General features: G+C 36.0%; 2 protein-coding genes across 2 annotated transcripts; one reads left to right on the top strand and one right to left on the bottom strand.

Annotated features, from left to right (window-relative positions):
- The first annotated feature begins 11,706 nt into the window (after window positions 1–11,706).
- On the top strand, window positions 11,707–14,921 carry LOC111908639 (dnaJ protein ERDJ3A). The gene is made up of 6 exons (XM_023904456.3): window positions 11,707–12,007; window positions 12,719–12,774; window positions 12,895–12,968; window positions 13,050–13,567; window positions 13,661–14,335; window positions 14,418–14,921. Exons 1-6 carry the CDS (start codon window positions 11,915–11,917, stop codon window positions 14,703–14,705), a joined length of 1,704 nt encoding a protein of 567 aa, XP_023760224.1. The 5' UTR covers window positions 11,707–11,914; the 3' UTR covers window positions 14,706–14,921.
- Window positions 14,922–19,679: 4,758 nt separating this feature from the next.
- On the bottom strand, window positions 19,680–22,975 carry LOC111908638 (transcription factor bHLH140). The gene is made up of 6 exons (XM_023904455.3): window positions 22,757–22,975; window positions 22,495–22,619; window positions 21,430–22,349; window positions 20,787–21,357; window positions 20,234–20,404; window positions 19,680–20,144 (listed from the first exon to the last, which is right to left on the bottom strand). The coding sequence occupies exons 1-6, from the start codon at window positions 22,788–22,790 to the stop codon at window positions 19,821–19,823; spliced, it is 2,145 nt and encodes a 714-aa protein (XP_023760223.1). The 5' UTR covers window positions 22,791–22,975; the 3' UTR covers window positions 19,680–19,820.
- Window positions 22,976–24,435: the final 1,460 nt, after the last annotated feature.

Here is a 24,435-nt window from a genome sequence, read left to right as displayed (position 1 = left end):
TTTTCATTATTCAAAGCTCTAATTACAATTTACAAAGCTTTAATCCCAAAAATAAACACACACTAAAAGATAGGTACACCCACCCACCTTGTGGTAGCCGGCGGTGGTAGATGGTGGCAGCCACCACCTTACGATGGTGGTGGTGGCGACTTTTGCCAAGAATTCCACACACAAGACCCAACATGAATAGTCCACGCCAAAACACACATACATATATGAACATAATCATCCTTCACGGTGGCATGCGGTAGTCCTGATAATAGGCAACAACACACAACGAAAGGTGGTCGGAGTAGCTCCGACGACTGTTGTGAAGCATCTATGGTTGGTGGCAGAAGGCAGAAGAAGAAGACACAGAGGGACGGTGGCAGGGGATGTTCACAGCCATGTAAATGGTCTTCAAGAGCTCAATCCCGATGGTCTTCGTTGTCACCCGCAGCAGGAGCAGCGGTGGTCGATGCAACAGTGGAAGAAAACGAAGAGGGTGGCGGTTCCACCGGAGATAGCAATAGCGACACCCCGAGGTAAGTTCCTTCCGATCTCCCGCTGCCATGGCATCTAAGGGAGGTTTCCGTCTTTAATGGGATGATACAACGGTGGCTCGGTGGTCGGAGAAGCAAAAAGGTGGCGGCCGACCATACAGGAAAGGAAAAGTGGCGATTGCTCATATTTTTAGGGTTAGTGTTCACATGGTGAGGGTGGCGGGTTATAAACTTTGTACACTTTTAAAACTTTTGCACAGTTGCAAGTCTAGTCCCTCCCCATAGGGTCTTTTCGAATTTAATCCAATATTTACCCCTTTAGCTCCTAATTCCATAAATCTTTACAATATAAATCCAGAATTTACATTTCATCCCTTGCTTCCATAATTACTTTCATATTGAGTCCTAATTGTTACCAAGCAGCCCCTGTCTTCAATATTACTTACAAATTAAGTCCGAATTTTACACTTTAACCCCCGTCTTCTAAAATTATGACAGTTAAATCCTTGAGACCAACACCTTGTTATATAATTATTCATTTTAGGGCTACGATTCATTCAATAATTTGTTTATTTATTTATTAACTAAACGCGGTGTTACATTTGAAGTCAAAAGTAATTATATAGGGTTGTAAATCCCGTCAATACCTTTCGGTGGATATAAAGATCATCGAAATCGGAGTTGAAACGAATAAGTTATGACTGTTTGAAGTTAGAATGATTTTTGGGTTAGCCGTGTACATTGGGCGTACTAGGGCATCCCTAGTATGTTGGGCTTACCAGGAGTATGTTGGGTGTATGTGATCAGTGCCCAAACCCTATTTTTGTGGTTTGAGCCCTATTTAAGCTCCTTAACTTCCCCAAACTCATTCCATTCTCAGCATCCACCTCTCCAACACCCTTTCTTGAGACACTAACCCTAATTTGAGCCTTATGAGCAAAAAGAATGTGTTTTTAAGTGATTTGGAGTGTTATTGGTGCACCTTGGAGAAGAAGGAAATCATTGAAGAAGCGTTGGTTGCATTGGAGCCTGTAGATCTAGACCTTTTTTACGTTGATCTTTATTCTGGAGGTATAAAGTTTGAATATTGATGATGAAATTGTTAGATCTAGCTACTTTTTGGGTGTTATGAACTTTTGGTCACTTTAAGTGCATAAAGTTTAGATATTGAAAGTTTGTGACCTTGTTATGGATAAAGTTGAAAACTTTATCCATCTAAACATCATATTGATTAAGATCTAAAGATTGGAGACTTTGACTTAATGAATTAAGTTGAAAAAAGATGCACTTTTGGTCCCTTTGAGACTTAAAGATTAGATCTTGTTTGTTGGGACCATTCTAATGGATAAAGTTGGAAACTTTATCCATTATGGAGTCATTAGAAACTATAAAAATGTGACCTTAGTCCCTAGTTTTCCTCCATGCATGGTCTTGGATGTCTTAATGGGTTATGAAGTTAGGGTTTTTGGATGTTGAAGACCTAATAGCCATGTAAGACCATAAAGTTGGAAACTTTATGGCATGGTCTTGGATGTCTTAATGGATTAAGAAGTTAGGGTTTTTGGATGTTGAAGACCTAATAGCCATGCAAGACCATAAAGTTGGAAACTTTATGGTTAAGGATATCATTTGAGGGTTAGATCTGGATTTTAGACGAAAGAGCATAAAGGATTAAACTCTTAATGGATTGGGAGGATGGCAACCATGTACGCTGGGTGTACCAAAGGGTACGTTGCGCGTACATGGTCTGCCCCTCGACTTCTGGTCAAGGCGTAATACACCCCGCGTACGTGTTGAGTACGCCCAACGTACTCAACTGAGTTGACCCGGTCGACTCGGTTGACATTTGGCTTTGACCAGGATTTTAGCCAAGTTTTACCTAAGGGCATTTTGGGTAATTTGATTTATATTCTGAGATTTGGGTTCCTGTGTGACATCCCTAATTTCACGGCCAGAAAAGACCGATTTGTTTATGCTTTATTTGAAAATCAGAGTATATTTTTAAAGAAATATATTGCAAAATTTGTTCCCAGAAAACATGATAAATATATTATCAAAGCATTTTCAAATAAATATATTTTGTTTATACTAAAACTTTGGGATGTCATAGTCAATACAGAAATATAAGCATAAACAAACCTTATTTACACCAACGATTTACATCTGCTTTAATCTCTCAGTGTAATGTAGCTTCGTATCGATACTTGTGATACAAATAGACCGAGTGGGTCAGGTTGGGAAACTTGGTGAGTACATAGAGTTTTCAACCCACAATAATATAATTATTATATTTAATCATCAAACAATTAACCTAATTACCCATCCCTATTATCTTCTTTATTCTTAAGTATCTTCCCTAAGAATCATCTATTCCTCAATATTTATTCCTAAGGATTGACCTAAGGAATAGGCACAAAGTCCATCACTACCAGGGTGTATGTAACAGACTGTAAGTTCATATTGCCGATGTTATTTGTTAGGCATTAAGTTCATAGCTGTCAGGGTTTATCTCTTTTATTGACAATATTATTTTAGGGAGTCCACCCACAATACATGTCAGTGGATTTTTAGAGTACAGCGGGTGAACATATTGTTCACAACACCTACAGGTTGTGAGCTTGCTAGTGTTCCAATGGACTCTCTAGAATAGTCCGTGATCGTTATCTATACTTTGCTACATGACTGGGCCAACGCTTGGGTCAAGGCTTCTCGTTATCTTTCACCTCTCAACCTCTATATCATCTCTCATCATCCATATCATCTTTCATCTACCCATCTTTACCCGATATATGTATAGGTATAAAAATACATATACAGTTTAAATCAAGTAAAACATGTATAAATTGTTCATATAGCATTGATATCAAGAACACAAATAATATGCACACGTGGCACGTAATTTATATTAAGCATTTCATATCTATGTGTAAGATGAAAGTAACTATGTACTCACATTATTAGCGTGATTGGATATAATCTAACTAGAAACGACCAATGGTTCGTGATCGTCGGGCTCGGGACGTGGAATGCCTTCAACAAATGAGAGAGAGGAAAGAAACTCAGGTGTAAGGAATGAAAGGGTCGAACTTGCTATTTATAGGATGTTATGGGCAAGTTCACGTCGTGAACTTGATGTTCACGTCGTGGCCCATGGTTGAATCACTTTGTAGGCTTGCCATCTGCGTTCTAGCTTTGAAAGGTGTCTGGATGACATTTCCACGTTGTGAAATACCTAAGTTCATGTCGTGAACTTCCATGAGTCATCCCATAGCCTTAGCACATGTTTTCTAGCCTCGATTAGTGTCTTTGACTAGTTTCACGTCATGGACTTGAGGCAGCTAGGGTTTCTGCCACGTGTCATGCCCTCAGACAACTACATCTTAGGAATGTCATAACTTTTGCATACGAGCTCCGTTTTTGACGTTCTTTATATCCACACGTAGGTGGAAACATACTATACAACTTAATTTAGGTCACTGAGGCCAAAAAGTACTTTATCATAAACGCACTTTTTACGATTCCCGGTGTCGTGCTGATTTTGTCGCGAAACTTCAACATGTCATAACTTCTTCGTTATAACTCGGATTTTAGCATTCTTTATATGTACGGAAACCTTGTGACATATACTAAAACTTAGTTAAGATTATTTGTAACATCCTGAAATTCAGGTAAAGCTATTTAACCCTTCTCCTATTCCAAGTTGTCAAGTTAAGTCCTTTAAGTATGTGTTAGGCTTGTGAGTACGTTGGGCATACTGAGGTGTACGCTGCGCGTACTCGCGTGCTTATTTTGGACGCAGACTCGCCTGGGTACGTTGGGCATACCCAGGTTACACCGGGCGTAATGTGTCCAGATGTAAACCCTAATTTGGGGCTTGAGCACTATAAAAGGAATGTTATGGCTGCGACCTCAGCCTCCATTCCAGAGAGAAAAACCCTAATAGAGAGCCCCTTTTCGTTCTTAGCAAGTGTGTTGGTGTTCTAAGCTTCTAGTGTCATTTCAAGGTGGTGGAAGGAAAGAAGAGGTCATTTTGGAGGCTAGAAGCTTGTGGGAAAGAGTAGATCTGAGCTTTTCAGAGGTTGGAGGTTCTTCCTGAGGTAAAAATCTCAAACCTTGCCTTGTTATTTGAGTTATGTGCTTCTTGGACCAATTTCTAGGGTTTTTGGTCCCAAGATGGAGACTTTACGAGCAAATGGTCTCCATTGGCCTAGATCTATCATATTTCTGGTCTATAAGTGTTGTATGTTCATAAAAATGCAAACTTGGACGTAAAGATGGAGCCATGCATGAGATCTAGACCTTTGGAGGGAAAAAGGAAAGAGGTTTGAGGGTGTAAGGACCTTTACAGCCATGCAAACGCTTAAAGGTTCTGACCTTATGGAATAAGAGGTTGTAAGAGAGTCAAATCTGGAAGTTGAAGGAGTGTCTTAACCGTTTAACACCAAAATCTAAGAAATGGTTGAACTGGGACTTACGATGGGCGTAACTCCCAGTACGTGCAACGTAAGGGGTTGAAGCCCCGATTGTGGTTCGCTGGCATACGCCCCGCGTACAGAGAAGGTACGCGCCGCGTACTGCCTTCTGTTGACTTTCGTTGACTTTTAGGGTTTTGGTCAACCTTTGGACTTTTGGGTCAGGGAGGGGTAAAATGGTCTTTTACCCTTTTGTGGAAATTATAGAGTGGATTTAATCTAGCCTTTGGGATCCATTATTTATTTGAGAGTATTGTTATGTGTTTAGGCGGGGGCTAGACCAGTGTGATCGAGTACGAGACTATCCGAGATACCGAGGTGAGTCTTCTCACTATACTGTACCTGGAAGGGTACATATGTGCGATCGGAAGGTCTTGGATGCTATGAGATGTATGTGTTATATGTTATGTGATACGTATATGCTATGTATGTTATGTATGGTATGGACCAGAAGGTCAAGATGATATGGACTGGAAGGTCAAGAGGGTACGGAGCGGAAGGTCTACCGGAGTTCGGGACGGAAGTCCCCTGAGACACTCGGATCGAAAGATCCCATAGAGTCATGGCCTGGGAAGGCGTATGTGTGGTATGTAGTATTTTGGGGAACTCACTAAGCATTTATGCTTACAGTGATGTGTTTCAGGTACTAGTGACGACCGCGGAAAGACGCCGGCATGATCAGTATACACACGAGGAGTTTTACATGTTATGATCTTGGGATGTAATGTTATGGGTTGTTATGTGATACAATGATATTTTCATAACTATTATGAATGAAACTATGTTTTTAAAATGTAAAAAATTGTTTCGAAAATTTATGTCGTTACATTATTTATTCTAAATAATTCTCTATCAAAAAGTTATTTTTGACGCTTATCGTCTCTAAATTGACTAGCCCAAATTTGCGGGCGTTACATTCTGTTAATTGTATAGGTGACCGGTAGAGATAGCTTTTAGAGCAGTGATCGGTGCAACTATTTTTTCGGACTGTGAGGTGAGTTTTGTCACTATATCCATGGGTCGAAGGCACCAATGTCGACCCTTTTTTGTTATGTCGAATGCTAGTTGTCTCAGTGATGCTTGCATGAAAGACCAGGATCTGACCTCTAACAATTGTATAAAAAACCAGGATCTGGCCACTGACACTTGTAGGTAAGACCAGGATCTGGCCCCTGACAATTGTATGAAAGACCAAGATCTGAACCCTGACAAATGTATGAAAGACCAGGATCTGGCCATTGGCACTTTTATGTAAGATCATGATTTAGCCATCGACATTGCAAGGAAAGACCATGGGGGTAACCCGTGTAACACCTTCAAATTCGGGCTAGTCAATTCAGATATAATAAGGGTTAAAAATGATTTTGTTATATAGAAGATTATCTAGGATAAATAATTTTAACCAAATTAATAGTTAGTGTCAACAATTGTAACATATTTGACGTAATAAATAAGAATTATATGAATATTATGTGTTTCGTGATTATTATAATATAATAAAATAGGAAAAAATTAGCCGAATCGTCCGTAAATCGTAAAAATAAGTGCGCCAAAACATATATATATATATATATATATATATATATATATATATATATATATATATATATATATATATATATATATAAAGTACACGTCTTCCCGATCCCGAAAAAATAAATTTCGTAGAAATCTGACTCCGTATGAATTAGATATGATTTTTATAAGATATAAAAGTCGGCCATGCACAATGAATGTATGACGTAAAAAGCTACGAAGAGAATGGTTGATTTTTAGCTAAAGTCACAAAAAAAAAATCATAGTACTCTTTAAAATGAGAATTTTGAGAAAAAAAAATGCCAAAAATGGAGTCTGTACGAGATAGTTATGATTTTAACAAAATCATTTAATTTTATAAAAATATGGACAAAAAATAAAATCAAAACTAGACGACAGAGTTTAAATGAAAGTTGTAGATCTCGTCGATAGCTACGCGTGAATATAAAGAACGTCAAAACCGGAGTTCGTATGAATGAGTTATAATTTATAATAACATATTTACGTATTAAAATAAATTATAAATCACACACACACACACACACACACACATATATATATATATATTAGAAAGGTATTGAGTATTGGCAATGCGGTCGTTATAAGACTAGTGTTGAGTACTTTTGACATTATTTTAGTATAAATATCGTTAAGTTTATTTAAAATAGCATTTTAAATGGGTGTTTAGTCGTTTAAATAACTATAAGGTCATTTAATCAACTATAGATGGTGGTTTTTGAAAATCCAATTACTATAAATAAGAGTCTCTAGGCTCTCATATTTCTTGCATCAATCTTTTGATTCAAGATTCTTTCTCTTCTTATCCCCAAGCAATTCGGTCCCTCGTGATTCGACTTCTTTTTCTATAGTTTTAGTATAGTAAGGTGAGCGCTGAAGCGCTACTAGATTCTTTTTAGAAAAAAAGATTCAACGACGAAGTTCTGACCACGAAGTTCTAAGTTTTCACTCGAAACCCTGTAAGTTGAGCTACACCTGTTACGCTTTAAGTGTAACTTATGTTTAAATTCATTATTGTTATTATGAACCTATAAACAAGATTTATCAGTGATTCCAAGTCATTATACTGATTGATGTACTTACTGGGATGATGTTTAGGCTGTGATTTAATGAGATGTTTAAAGTGAGATTTCCAAAGAGTATACTTCGTATACCAAACTAAGCCTACCTCCGATATGATCCTACCTGGTTGTTCCTTACTTGATAGATCTTGAAGTAGACTTTGAATTAATGATGAACCTATACTAATAATTAGTCACAAAAAATATTAGAATAAAACTTAATGATAATGATACTAGGTTACGTCAAAGGAAAAGACAATTGCTATGAGCGAAACGCTGTCCGAATTTCGAGTCGTCACTTTAACAAGTGAGTGTATAGTTACTTTCATCTTACACATAAATATGAAGTATTTAATATGAATGCATGCAATATGTGTTTATTATCTGTGTTCCTATATATATATACACACACACACACACACACACACACACATATATATATATATATATATATATATATATATGCTATATGAACGATTTATACATGTTTTACATGATTTAAACTGTATATGTATTTTTATACCTATAAATATATTGGGTAAAGATGGGTAGATGAATGACGAGAGATGAAAGATGATATAGATGATGAGAGGTGAAAGATGATGAGAAAGCCTTGACTTTAAAGTTGATCCATTCATCTAGTAGAGTATATATGATGACCACTGACTATTTTAGACAGTTCAGTGAAACGCTAGCAGGCTCGCAACCTGTAGGTGTTTCTGAACTACGTGTTCACCAGATGTACTCTAAAAACCATGACAATTTTGGATTTAGTGCCTTACAAATGAACATTGACAGTTGTGCCTAATAGATAACATCGTCGACTATGGACTTAGAGCATGTTGGATAAACCCCGACGGCGATGGACTTCGTGCCTATTCCTTAGGACAATCCTTAGGAATAAATAAATGAAGAATATATAATTCTTAGGGTAGATCCTTAAGAATAAAAATGATAATGGGGATGGGAAATTAAGTTAATTGTTTGATGATTAAACATAATAATTATAATATTGTGAGTTGAAAACCCTATGTACTCACCAGGTTTCCCAACTTGACCCGGTCTAACACTCTGATGGTTAAGTTGGTATATGATTGTGAATCAAGTTTGTAGGACGAGTGTTTGAGAACAAATTAGCGTACTTGTATCCTTCATTTTGAGTTCCTTTTTATGCGTCTCTCATCGAGAATGACCATATTGCTTAGATGGGTTGGCTTTGGTCCCATCGTCATTAATGTTCTGATGGCTGAAGGTACCAAAGCTTGTACTTTGGATGGGTCATTAGTCACTTTTGATGGATTTTAAACACTATAGCTATTATTAATGATATATTACAACTGTTTACTATTGTAATTGAGGCGTCTAGGTTTGACCCTCGTACTCCCGTTATTATGTGAAGTATTTCGCCGATGCCGGGATCAGATCAATCATTATAATATTCCTCGTTGGTAGGTTTGGCTTATCTTCACGTAAGTCTGACCTTTTAGCCTCTTTATAAGTTCAGCAGGGGAGCTTATTTGACCAAGCATGTATATATCTCATTAGTGGGGCATAAAGAACATTATGACCATCACTGTTGATAACGCTTCTTCAAACAATACGACCATTGAGTTTTTGAAAAGAAAATTGCCAAACATGTAGGAATGTGGTGAGAATTATTTTCAAGTAAGGTGTATTGCACATATATTGAATCTTATTGTGAGAGATTGTAACGTCCTGATTTTCAGAATAAATTTTCCATTTTTAATTTAGAATAAACATCATTTTCATAAATTTATAATCAAGTCAAAACCATTTGTTCATAAACCACAATCCAAAATCAAAGTTATAAAGGAAAACATTGTCGAATCTCAAATCATAAAATTGTTGATGTGTGTGTACAGTCACACCTTCACCTTCCCACGATCTAAAGAAAGTACCTACAAACATTTAATCCACAAATTAAGAAAAACGTAGTGAGTTCCCCAAAATACCATACAACACATAGTACATGCAATCATACAAACATTGGGCTTCAGCCTAAGGCTCGTCCACCCTCTTTAGCCTTCTACATAAAGTTGGTCCTCCCCTGGCCTTCAACATAAAGTTAGTCCGCCCTGAGTATCTTGGTCTTCAACACAAAGTTGTACTGTCCTCAACCCGCCATAAGATATGTCGACATATATAATAATAAACAATCAACAACAATCCATCAACACAAGCAACTGTCTAAACTAGTCTACCTGTCTAACAGCTCACTAAAGCATAACATCATCCTAACACACCAGGATACATACTATAGAGTAAAGTATAGTGAGAAAACTAACATATGCTAAACAACAGAAGCTCAACAACAACCTCATCAACAAAACAACTAACACCTGCTACCTAATGCCATATTGAGACAATCCTTAGCCAAATACTAAATTTTACCCAAGTTTGACCAAAAGTCAAACTGGTAAAAAAGTCGACGACAAACACCGCTCTTGCCATCATCCAACCACGGGCCGAATACTCATGACCAACACCTTAATGGGCCTATATGCACATGACCATCATCCCACCGACTTGTAGAAACCGATCAACATCCCTCATAGCACTTGACAAACACAACACGGGCCATACAGTTCTATAACACGTAGACCCTTCCAAAGTCTAGACTGTTGGCGATCATCATAGGTATTTACGAGAAGTGTTAGACATATTGCGCATGGAGAAGCTTTAAGCGTTGATGAAAATCACGACGATACAACAAAAGTTCTTTACGCTTAAGATCTTTAAGCATAATCTGATGTAGTCAACGACAAGACATGTTAATACCTACAGTGGTAACGTCATTTGCAATGATAACTTTTGACTCATTAAATCAAGTTTGACTCATATCTTCAAAAGAACGTAATTGTATCATCGGTCTACTTTTCAATGCTCGTTGTGACTCTATCCATCTCCACCTCCATTTTCTCTTATTCGACAACCGACGACCGCCTGTTTATCTATAACTTGTGGTCTGGTTTGTTCTTAGTGTTGTGCGACCACATTCAGACTCTCTCCTTCATTTAGGTTAGTTTTGTATTTTGAAAAGTATATATAAGTGAAAGTCTATAGAGTGAGTAAAACCACTTTGGTATTTTTTTTACATCATAACACATGGTTATAAATATTGGAAATATGTAATGGAGACTTCATTTTCCTGTTTCTAAGATATTGCTTTGTTTGATTTGATTATTGTTTATAATTAGTAACAAACATTTATCCTACTCATTTGTTTATTGAAAACCTTATGACATTGAACTTAATATTAATTGTATCATTGACAATTTGATCAGATAATTAATTTTTTGACCTATTTATTTCTTCATCTCATTCAAGTTAGACACTTCTAAGTTTGAAAGATAGATTTGTCACTCTATAGTAACAAAATAGACAACAAATATATAGATTCATGGGGAGTTAACAGTGGGCGGAGCCAATGCATTACTAGTGGGGTGCATGGACCCCACTTAAATGTGGGTCCCACCAGTTATATACATAAAAAAAGAAAAATAGAAAATTTTCAAGTGCATTGTCCCCACTGAAAATTCATCTGCACCCACTTACCTCCCATTTGAATACTCAGAAGCTTAGTAGCTTATTTTGTTGTTTAATATTCACCAATATTATCCCTCTTCTTTCATTTTCCTTAAACATAGTCATTCATTTACCATGCTTCTACTTCCGTTGCCAAAGATTGGATGGAATTAGATTGGTCAACAGTCAATAGACCGGTCAACGGTCAACAGGGCACCCCACTTGGGTTCTGGGTCCGCCACTAAGAGTTGATGACTTCAAGGATATATAATTCATTTATGCATAATTGGTCTGTAAAGTTTGTTGTAATGTCAAAAACATAAAAGACAAAAAAAGGTGTATAATTGTGAAGGTACTTATGGATGGTAGCAGATTAAGGATTCATAAGTAACCAAAGCTGACACATTTGCTAGCATAAGAATAAGTGGTGTCAAAGTTTTCAAAACTAGGACTAAACCTGCATATTCATGTATACCATAGGGACCAAACTAAAATTTACTCGGAAACAACTTTTGGCACGAAGGGAGTTGATGAGTGATGAGGTCACGGACAGAAAATCCTGAATTTCTATTGGTCAATACTCGTGGCACCGCCTACAAACGCCACGTTTCCCTCCTCTTAAAAGCTCCGAACCCTCTCGATCCCTCTCCTTAACGAAGCTATAAGTTGTAACGCAAACACTCTCGATAACTCGAATAACAATTTTTTTTTTGGGTGGGATTTAGCGATCTTGATTCTCTTGTGAACGCAGAACATTCTTCTAGGGATTTGGATTCGATTGTCTTGAAAAAAAAAAACAATGAAGAACACCTGGACCATATCGATGATATTCTTTACATGTTCTCTGTTGTTATACGCCTCCGTAGAGTCAAAATCTCTTGACCCGTATAAGGTAATTATCTATCTCCCTCTCAATTCCCTTGTGTTTAATTAGGTTTTCCCCTTTTGATATATGTTTCCTGTTGTGTGCATATAAAGCAGCATCACCGTTTTGTTGTCGCAAGAAAGCGATGTTTTGGTAGGTTATTTGTGTTTGGGTTCTAGGTTGCATTTTATAACTAAATACTGGATTGAAATGTGGTTTATGGTTTAGGTTTAGGTTTTATCATGATATGCTAATTTGGGTTGCGAATTTCTTCAATTGATCCAAATTTGGGGTTTTTACGGGGGTATGTATTCGGATTTAGCTACTAGTAAGTCAGATGGAAGTTTGAACATGGAAATATTGCAATTGGGAGGGTAAATTTTTCTGATTTTACATGCCCAAAACCTTTTTGAACATGACACCCATATAATTGGCACTGTTCTTCCTCTGAATTCATCCACCATACAATTCAAATTACTTTATCTTAGAATAGTAACATATTCGATATGAATCATGAATTTCTTACATCCAGATATGGGGTATTCTGCTCGACAATATCACATTTTTGTTCCAAACTTGTTGAATGTTGAGCATGTTAAATATGTCATCTGTTGGGAAGTAGATTTATACAATTAAGCGGTTTCTTGATCTTTGATTTAACATCCATAATTTATGCTTGAATATGTTTCTATTGTCTTAAGGTTTTTAACATGTTTATTTTGACTTTTAAATGACCAGGTACTAGGAGTAGAAAAGGATGCAAGTTCGAGGCAAATTCAAAAAGCTTTCCACAAGTATGTTTTTTTCTTGATATTTGATAATTGATAATTGATAATTGATAACACTACCCCCTTTTATTATTTAGCTACACATCAATGATTCTACATACTAAAATTATCATTTTTCTTTTTTAGGCTCTCTCTTCAATATCATCCCGATAAGAATAAAAATAAAGGCGCTCAGGAAAAGTTTGAAGAAATAAATAACGGTATGGTGATCCCTCAAATAAATAAAAATAAAAAATATAGCAATGAAATTTACCTTTTTTTTTTTTTACTTTTTTCATCAGCATATGAAATTTTATCGGATGAAGAAAAGAGAAAAAATTACGATATGTACGGGGACTCAAGGGGGAACCCGGGATTCGATGGCGGAGCCCATGGCGGCCATACCTACTTCCGAAGCGGCGGTGGGCCAGGGCACGGCGGCGGGTTCACATTCTCACCGGATGAATGGCAGACAATGGGCGGTCAAAGCGGCGGGTCAAAATCATATTCATTTTCCTTTGGCGGAAGTGGCGGCGATAGTCCATTCGGTTTCGATGTCGGCGACGTTTTTTCCAACTTCTTTGGTGGCGGCATGGGCGGCGGCATGGGTGGCAGTGGGAGTCAGTTTGGCGGATTTGGTGGTGGTGCTAGGAGTTCTCCTAAAAACATGGTTTCAATTAATTCTCAATTGTATAAAAAAGAGGTAATTGAAAAAGGAGTCACATGGCTTTTGTTATCTTATACCCCATCAATGAAGGGTACACAACACTTTGAATCCATCATAGAGGAAATTGGAAACTCACTCAAAGGGGCATTGGAGGTAATTTATTATTTTACTACAATCAAATCTTTTGCTTTAAACATTTTTTGAAAAAAAAAAAAGGTTAAAAATTTCAACATGTGAAAATTCTAGGTGGGAAGTGTGAATTGTGAAGTGGAATCATCTTTTTGTAAAGAACTCGGTATTCGCCCTAAGAATAAACCACGTGTCTACATTTATTCATATAAATCAATAGAAATTGGTTCATTAATCGAGTACACTGGTGATGGAACCCTAAAAGATTTGAAATCATTTGTTCAAGATCATTTCCCAAAATTCTCAAAACGTCTCACATTGACTGAATTCGAGACCAAGTTTAACACCATTGAATCTTTACCAAAACTCATCCTTCTTTCTACCAAAAAAGACACTCCCGTTATATGGCGTGCACTTTCCGGAATGTTCCGGAAGCGTTTCATCTTCTATGATACACAAGTGAAAGATGTTTCTGATCCGTTGGTGGAAAACCTAGGAGTGGATAAACTTCCGGCTGTGATTGGTTTGCTATCGAATGGAGAGATGAAGGTTTTGAAAAGTGGGATTCATGTAAAAGATATGAAATCAACAATTAAGGAACTTGGGTTGTTGTTTGATGGATTTGAGAAGAAAAACAAGAAGTTAGGAGGTTCAAATTCAGATAATGAAGGGATCCCTTTGTTGAGAGCTACAAATTTTGATCTGATTTGTGGGGAAAAAACACCGGTTTGTGTTATTGGTGTTTTTAAATCGGCTAAAGGAAGGGAAAAGCTTCATAAGATACTCTCATCTGTAAGTTATCTTTGTTTTTGACTTTTTTCAAAAGGTCAAATTGCAATAAGTTAATATATTTTTTTTGTTAATGTGAATTTAGGTGTCACAGAAGTCGTTATTGAGGAGACAAAATCCAGCTTCGGGTCCAAGGGATTCGGTTTCTTATGCTCTTTTGGATGCTTCAAATCAGTCGTCGTTTTTATATGCTTTTGATAAATCAGGGTTTAAATCATTGGACATGTTATTGGTGGCGTATAAATCACGTAAGTCAAAGTTTTCAGCTTTTACAGGGGATGTGACTTTTGAGGAAGTGGAGAGATTTGTGGGTTCGGTTCTTAATGGGGATGTTCAGTTTAGTAAGACAAGGCAAAAACCTACGCTTAAGTGAACATTTTTGGGTTTTCTTTTTTAATGATAGTTTTTGGAGAAAGAGTGTATAGGACATTGGGCATTTGGCCTTTATATTGTAAATGTGAAATGTTATGGTTATGATTTGGGGATACCAAAAAGTCCCTTATAGGTACAAAATGAAATCTAATGTTCCAAATCTGATTATTTGTTTCACATGATTGGAAAAGGAAACTATAAACATTTTAGGGTGCTATTTGTTTTTTGTTTTTTGAAAATGAATTGGTTATCCATAAAGATAAAGAAAGCTTTCCTTTAGTTTCACTTCTTGCTCTAAAAATTAGGAAAGACTTATCGTAAATTGCCAGTTGGCTTGGTCCGACCAAGAAAGGCATGGGACTCTTTGGGCATAGCTTGGGTCGAGTGAAGTAAACACTGGCTACCTATAATATAAAGATCCCTCATTGCACACTTTAGATATAATAAAAACCTTTAGTTTAAGAGTTATTCAGGCTAGATCTAAACTATTAACATTTTAGGGTGTTTTTTGTTTTTTGTCTGCACCCTCTAGACTTTAAGGCTTCATAGATTGTTAGTTTTTTTTTGAAGACCGCGTGTCTTTTTTTTGTACGGATGTGGATGAGAGTGTTTAAACTTTTTCAGACATCTTTTAGCTTAAACAACATTATATATATATATATATATATATATATATATATATATATATATATATATATATATATATATATATATAGAGAGAGAGAGAGAGAGAGAGAGAGTTCAATTGAGAAAATTAAAAAGGTTGAGAATATAGGAAACCATTCTTAACCACTCCTTGTTTATATAGGAAACAAGGAGTGGTTGAGAATCGTTTCCCATATTCTCAACCTTTTTAATTTTTTCAATTGAACTCTCTCTCTCTCTCTTTATATATATATATATATATATATATATATATATATATATATATATATATATATATATATATATATATATATATATATATATATATATATATATATATATATATATATAGAGAGAGAGAGAGAGAGAGAGAGAGAGGTAAGTTCAATTGAGAAAATTAGGGATGAACAGTTTGTCCTAAATACCGATCTCGTAGTGGTACCGTATCGGAACCGGTACCGTCGGTACCTGTACTAGTATCAAGTATCGGTACCGGTACCGGTGATGTTAATTCGGTTCGGTACTTGAGATTAACTTTCAATCAACTTCGGTATTCCGGAAATCGGGAACGATACGGGTCGGTACCGGTTCCGTCGGTACCTGTACTAGTTCAATTGAATGAATGATATGAAGTGAATTTTTTGTTGATTATTGATGATCTTGATCTAATGATGCTGGGAGTATAATTAATCGTAGATGTTGAAGATCTAATCGTATTCAAGCAGAATTGAAGGTTGGATTAAAAGAACCAAAAACGAATTTTTGTTGTCCACTGTTGAATGGTGTTGATAAACGTGTTATTGACGAAGATCGATGATTGATTAAACACTGGATGACGTTAATGATGATTTAATTGAAGAAATCTGGATGATTGTTGAAGGTTGGAGAAGAAATTTGGATGATGAACGATTGATTAGGAATGAGTTTGAACTGTTATCTAATTCTCTACAGTTACGTATTTGAGATTGAAAGTTGTTATCATATTTACAAGTTTGCCACCGTGTCTTTTTATGCTTATATTAAATGATTGGTTGAAAATGATTCTCTTATTCTCAATTTTTTTTCTCAATTGAACCCTCCTCCCTCCTCTCTCTCTCTCTCTCTCTCTCTCTCTATATATATATATATATATATATATATATATATATATATATATATATATATATATATATATATATATATATATATATTCAAACTTTATCTATTATAAACAATTTGGAAAAAAAAGTTACAATACTTAAAGAAAAAAAGATCCGACGACACAATCATGACTTTTGTGATAAATTTATAAATAAAGATTTGATTGCAATAATGATCGTTAGAGCTGTTTATATATATATATATATATATATATATATATATATATATATATATATATATATATATATATATATATATATATATATATATATATAAACAGCTCTAACGATCATTATTGCAATCAAATCTTTATTTATAAATTTATCACAAAAGTCATGATTTTGTCGTCGGATCTTTTTTCTTTAAGTATTGTAACTTATATATATATATATATATATATATATATATATATATATATATATATATATATATATTGTAACATCTGGACTCTCAGGTATTATTTTATTCTTTTATCTTTTTGGGTGTGGTGAGGAGACTCGGCGAGTTAGAGTCTAAACTCGCCGAGTAGGATTGTGGTTTTGCACGCGGGTTCGCATCTGGACTCGGCGAGTCCACGCTATTTAATGAAACCCTAATTTTCAGGGTTTGAGACCTATTTAAAGGGGCTTATGGCCGTCATTTGCGGCCACCAACCCCAGAGAGAAACCCTAAAGAGATCTTGAGCGTTTTGGGAGAGAGAGGAGGCCATTGTTAACTTTTGAAGCATTATTTGGCAAGGCAAAGGAGATTCTAGCTAAGAGGAAGCAAGGGAGGTGGATATTCTTCGAATTTGGAGCTCAGAGCATCACTTTGGAGGTAACATTTTGGCTCCCTTTTCTTGACCCTTTTATTGGTTAGATTTGATGTCCATTTCGTCCCTATTTGTGATGAGGCTTGGAATGGGATCCATAGAGGTCCAGAGAAGCTTTATTCCTCAAGCTTTATGAGGATTCATGGGAGTTTTGACCATGGGTTATCAAATATGGGGCTAAAACATCATATAGGAGCAAATAGATGTTGTTTGAGCATCAAGGTTTGAACTTTACGTGATTATCATGCTTGGGGAGGCCAGATCTATGATTAAATGGAACAGATCTGACCTCAGAAGTGGTTTTGAGTTTATGCATGGCATGAACTCGCCGAGTCTGAAGAAAAAACTCGGCGAGTAGTATGAAGTTTGCCCGTAATCACTCAGTGAGTGGACTTGTCGAGTTGAGGGAACGACTCAGTGAGTCAGTGTGAGTCAGGGGGACTGAGTTCAAGCTGGAACTCGTCGAGTTGTTCTTGAGACTCGGCGAGTTGAGTCGTGGTGGCCCCGCGATTCATGCCAGGTGGAACTCGCCGAGTCAGGGAGGTACTCGGCGTGTCAAGAAATGATCTAAGAGAGTCAGTGGACACGTGTAGACTCGCCGAGTCGCCCCAGTGCACTCGCCGAGTCCGGTCAAAGTTGACCGTTGACCTTGTTGACTTTTAGGGTTGAGTACAGTTGTATTTATGAGTGTATTACTTTATGTGATTAGGCGGATGCTAGATCACACTTATTCCGAGTCAGATATTTATCGATACATCGAGGTGAGTCTTCTCACTATACATTACCTAGAGTGGTATATTGTGCATACCAGAGAGTCTTATGTGTTATGTATGAGATTATGTGTTATGTGTTATGTGTATGTTGTATGTTGTTATAGACCGGACCGAAGGGTCCAACGATACAGACCAGGCCGGAGGGCCCAACGAGCTATGACCGGACCAGAGGGTCCAACGAGCTACGGGACTGGAGGGTCCCACTGAGACACATCGACCGGAGGGTCATATTATAGCCTTGAGTGGCGTATGTGTTGTATGCGGTATTTTGGGGAACCCACTAAGCATTTATGCTTACAGTTGTTGTGTGATGTGTTTCAGGTACTGATGAGCGCGGGAAGGCGCCGACATGAGTCGTAAACACAGGAGGAGTTTATGTTTTGGGATTCTGAGGAAATGTTTTTGTGATAAACACATTTGATACAATATGTTGGTGTTATTTGTGAATAATTGAATGTTTTGAAAATGAAAATTTTGTTTTAAAATTTACGTTGTTATATATATATATATATATATATATATATATATATATATATATATATATATATATATATATATATATATATAAATCATAATATTATCTTATATATATTGTGTCAAATTTATAAAACATTATTTAATGTAAATATTATTCATTTCTTGAGATAAATATTTATGATAAGTTTTTAATTGATTTAATTGAAATGGTAAAACGAACTTGAAGATTTCATTTAAAATCAAAATTTATTTCAATCTATTTTACATGTTAAATTCTTTTATTTTTAATTACAATGTTTAGATATATCTTTGCGACCAAAATTTATTGGTTTTTATCAAATATATACATTAATTCGTACTATTTTATTCTCACTTTTTATATAATAATACAGAAAAGTTGATCTACATTTATTAATTATCTATAATAAAATCATAAAATTATAGAAAAAAAATCTTGTAAGTTAAAAAAAACGGTTTAATTCGATTTTAGTTTATTCTAGCAGTCTGCAGATGTTAAAAAATAAATCTTCTTCTTTCTGACTGCAGACGTTTAATCCACCTCTTATATTGTAGACGTTTACAGATTGCGGACATTTTGTCTTAGAAAAAACAAACAACATCTAAAAGTTGATTGTCTAAAAGCAATATTAGAAATTGATATATGATTTTTAGTTGCTTTATTATTCTTTCATGTTTTAGGTGCTTCACCATGAATAAACAAGCTTTTATAGAAATATATATATATATATATATATCTAACAGAAATAGTATGAAATCCACATTAGCGAAAAAAGGTATATGGGTAAGCGAGGTTTTGAACTTGTTTAGTAGATTTTAGCTTTTAGATTTTGAAAAACACTCGAATTAAAGAAAAACTTTTGTTTAAAAGTAGTTGTAATCCAAAAGTTACTTCAGACAACATTCTTGCTAAAATTGAATATCTCCTAATCAAAATTGATAAAATTATTGAGATGGTGTTATCTATTCAAGAGAGTTCTTTTCCTGTTTTGGTGGGAAAACTTGTAAATTTTGTTAATTTGACTTCAGTCTCGATCCAATGTAATGCACATAACTTGTTTATGTTATTTCATGTCTATTCATGCGACTTTTCATTAGCATGATGATAATGTCATGCAAAAGTGTCATAATATTTAAACTTGAACTAAGCACATCATGCAAATTTTTCCTCATACATCTACCATAAGTAGGAAAAAGGAACTTTGAACAAGTTCAAGTACAAGTTTATAACACAAAACTTGGGGGAAGGAGATTACACTTTTGTAGGAGCATGCAACAAGCGACCATTTTGAAGTAAATTTTCAGGAAAGGGTGATTTACAAATAGCAATATGTGATTTGAGGCGAGGAATGTTAGGGTGTGCGCTTCTACACCGGTTGCATCTCAACTCCATCGACATGAATTTCTCATCATCGTTTAATTTAGGTTTCCCCTCTTCTCTCACTTCTTCAATCACATCCACAGAATCCCGAAAAAATGAAGAATTGAATGAGTTCCAATGCTTCTTGTTCTTGAGATGTTTGGAGTCAAAATCTTGACTTATTACATGAAGGTGTAGTTGTCTCATTGAAGGCGCCTAAAACAAACAAACCAACCACAATCGGAATCAAAATACACCTCATCTTTAAAAAAATTGTAATAGAAAGAAATGAAAGCACCACATACCGAATGGTATCCAAGGCGAAATACCAATGATTCATTTTCCTTTAAAAATGTTTGAGCCCACTTCAAACCCACATCATGCATTGTCCTTAATATAGGAAGGTGTTCCTCACCTACATCTGAAAGACTCTCAAGACCTTTAACTCGAGCAACCACCAAAACATGCTTTTGTGCCTGTATTTTCAACCTTATCATGAGTTTGAGAGGGCATTAACATCTTTTGCACAAACAAAAAGTCAGACGCACCCTAGTCCCACCTTTTTGGATGGGACAAAAAATTTCAACCTTTGTCCTCACTCTGTCCTAGGTAGCTTTTTGGGTTTGGGACAGAATGGTCCATCCAAAAAGCTAGCCAGGACAAAAAGTTGCTTGGTACTTGAATTGACACCGGTCTCAATTCAAGTACCAAGTAATTTTTTAGGTGGGACAAAAAGCTGTAGCTTTTGTCCCACTTTTTTGGGACATCAGTCCCAATTCAAGTACAAAGTACTAGTCCAATGCACATCAAACATAGTACAAATTCATTCTGTCGTGTCTTAAGAGATAAAAAAACAACCTTTGGGTAAACATCATTCAAAACCACAACATCATCCAATATTTCAATAACATCATTCCCATGTTTCTCAGGATTCATAGCGATTTTATAAAGTGCTTGAGCCCACGAACCCCAATCCTTATTCACCTTTCCACCTATCTCCTTTTCTTCGACAAAACCTTTAAATTTCTTGTTTTTCTCAGTGCTACATATGCCATCATCCTCTCTCCTAACCTTCTCAACACCACTATTCAAAACACCATCAAAATGTTCACATAATTTCTCTTGATTTCTCACAATAGATTCAAAGTTTCCAAAAAGAGACATGTAAGCCTCCTTAAGAACTTTACATCCCTTTTGATAGTCATCTTTGAGGCAATTTGGTCTTTTTGGATTCATATTGGGCCCAAGAACATGTATGACATGTGTCACACCTTCTTTAGAAAACAAAGGAGATGTTGAAGGAAGAGGAATAGTGATTGCTTTTCCAGGGGTAAGAGATCCAGCTCGTTGTTTAGTTGCAGTATCTAAATCGGGTCCCGCAGCATCAAATATGGCAGCATTTACACCTCCACCACCAGGTTTTAGTCTCCTGCAAAAGACATAAATGCCCTCCTTATTTTCATTATTGAAAAACAACCCTAGAAAACTTGTGAAAACTTACCAGTTTGCAGCATTAGCTATCACATTGCACTTTAAGCCTCCTGAGTGAAGCTTTGTAATATCTCCCACAAAAGTAAAAAACTTTTTTGAGTCGATATTCTTCTTAGCAGCTTTAGTTTTCACCAAAGACAATATCTTTGATCCATGAGACAAATCCACCAAAACAAGCCTCCCATTTCCAATCTTGTTCACAAATTCCTCAACTGTTTCAACTATTATTTCCGAAGCCTTTTCAATATTAAATTGAAAATCTGACGTGGATATAGAAGGAAATGCCAAAGTAGGGACCCCATCATGGGTCCCACTCTCAAAGGGTATTTTTTTCTCTTTACCTTCATTAACAGGATGGTTTTCTTGAGTGGTATTATCATTTGATGGCCCGGGGGTAGTTTTGTCAGTTTTTTCAGTTTTGTCAGTTTTGTTAGATGCTAGTTTACTTGGAGCATCTACTCTTTTCAAGAACTTCATAATACCAACTTGGACTTTAGAATCTGACTTTTTCTCTCCAAAACAGCCGGACGGAAGGGTATTTATGGAAGAAAGTGATCCATAAGTATCCATGGCAGATTGAACATCGTTTTCATTGTAACAAAATGTTATTCGTGTAAACCCTTCGTTGATTTTGGGTGATTCTTTCTTTTGAAGCATACGATTGACCACAGCTGCAGCTCTTCCACCTTGTAAGTTTCCTTCATGTCCAGTTCGATTTACACATCGAGAGATACAAAGCTTTGCAGGAAGATCAAGAACAATGGCGTGTATGTCTACTTGATGAGAGTTTTTAAGGTTGACAAAATCTGCACGTTGTTCTTTATCAAGATTACACCTGTCGATTAGTATGTTTTTTCCTTCTTTTAATGAGGTGTTGGAGATAGCTAGACATTGTGCTTTTGTTCCAGCTTTGCCATTCCCAATTGTGTCCTGTATGAGATTATATTTAGTGATGGAAATTGGTAGTTATGTGTAATGCCCTAAAATCAATGTGATACCAAAACAGGGTGCCAGATAATGAACATAAAATCAATGTGACATTTCATCGAACACTTGGAATGCGAGAGAGAAAGACCTGACAGACGCGGACCCAGGGTCGGGTAGAAACCCGCATAACGTGATCACAGAAGGTCGATTTGCCACTTCCAGGTGCGCCGACTAGTATTACCACTATGGGCTTTTTCTTATCTTCTTCTTCCCCTGTAAAACAAAACCCAAAAAGGATAGGAACATGGGTTTGACATAGAGATTCAAGAATTCACAAATGAAAAATTGGTACAAGAAACACAGCCCATAAAGAATAGGAACAACTATTTTGGCAAAAACTACAAGGATACCTTTAGATTTGATCATTTCATCGTCGATTTCCATAAGTCGTAAGCTAACTGATGGTCGCGGAATAGGTCGTCCTTGATAACTGATTTGCTGTTCCCCGCCTGTTCGATGTCAAATAAGGTGAATTGCAAAAAATAACCTCAATTCCTCAAGTAAGGACTTCCAATTTTGAATATGTTGTGAGATGGTGGTGAAAGCACAATCAGGATTTGTCCTTTTGAGTATTTGAAATGAACATATTTAAAGGGGAAAACTTTTTTTTTTACTCGTTGTACCATTGAAGTTATGGTTCCTCTTCATCCTAACCGGCGGGTGAAAACGAGCCGAGCCGAGCCTGAGCTTGGCTCGGGCTCATTTAAGTTATGTGAGGCTTGATTCGAGGTTTTTGTACTGAGCTCGGCTCGAGCTCGTAAATAATTATACAAGCTCGACTTGGGTTGGGGCTTGACTCGTTTTTTGTCTGACGTGCCTAAATAAGCTTAAGTCCCGCTCGAGCTCGTTAAGAAGCTCGTTTACTAATACCCTAAATCTCTAGTCCCCAAATATGTTTTTATTTTAATATATAAAAATAATAATAAATTATTTTATATAAAGGCTCGTTTAGGCTCGCGAGCCTAATCGAGCTTAGTGACATAGGTTCAAGCTCGAGCTCGTTTAATAAACGAGTTTAATATTAAGGTCGAGCTCGGTTCGGGCTCGTTTAAAATCGGTTTCGAGTCGAACTTTCAACGATCCGATCCCGAGTAGCTCATGAGTAGTTTGACTCATTTGCACTCCTAATCGTAACGAACTTATGGTTCCACTTCATCATAACCCCTACGACCATATAAATTTTTTTTGTCTGTTTATTTATTTTAAATTGTTTAATTAAGACTGACATGTCATATTACGTGGAATTAGAACACATTTCACCCCTTTCTCATTAAATTAGGGTTCATAGACATAATTAATACAACCCTTTCTCATTAAATTAGGGTTACAAAATTGAAGACAAATATTCAATGCGATTGTTATTGTGAAGAAGATGACATCTGATTCAACACCAAGTAAGTATTTGACAGTTGATGTACATTATAATGGTTTTTTCGCACCAAAATCGTTAGTGTACTTGAATGCTATTGTCATTTCAATCCATGATGTCGATTTTGGTGCAATGGATCTTAAATAGTTTCTTTTGTTCCTTTAAAAGTTAATTAAAGATAGGCGTGACGGTGTGACTGATGGAATAGCACAAGCTACCCATAACGTTGGATTCGTAAATCATTTAAAGATAACTTCTGATTTGGTAAGTTTTATTTAATGATTCATCAATGTTTATGTTTATGTGTATATTTTATATTTTATGGTGTTTATGCAGAAAATGAAATTAGGACGTGCTCCACCCCATAGTGAATTGTTCATGTATACACACACGAAAAATCACGATGAAGTCACATTTACAATTGAAAAAGATAGACAAATTCATGTAATATTCATTTCAGTGCAATTAAAATTTTATATTGTAGCTAGTCCTTCATGTCTTCATAACTTTGATATCTTTTAATTTAAATTATTATTATTTTGTAGGAGGCCTATACAGAAAAACAAGAAGAGTTGGAAGCTGAAGGTGCTGAATTTGAGGATGACAACATATTTTATGATGTTGGTGGTCATGAAAAAAAAACTGTATGGATTAGGTTCT

The sequence above is a fragment of the Lactuca sativa genome, chromosome 8 (assembly GCF_002870075.4).
Source record: "Lactuca sativa cultivar Salinas chromosome 8, Lsat_Salinas_v11, whole genome shotgun sequence".
NCBI classification, from domain to species: Eukaryota; Viridiplantae; Streptophyta; class Magnoliopsida; order Asterales; family Asteraceae; genus Lactuca; species Lactuca sativa.
This window is presented reverse-complemented; position numbering and strand designations above follow the sequence as displayed.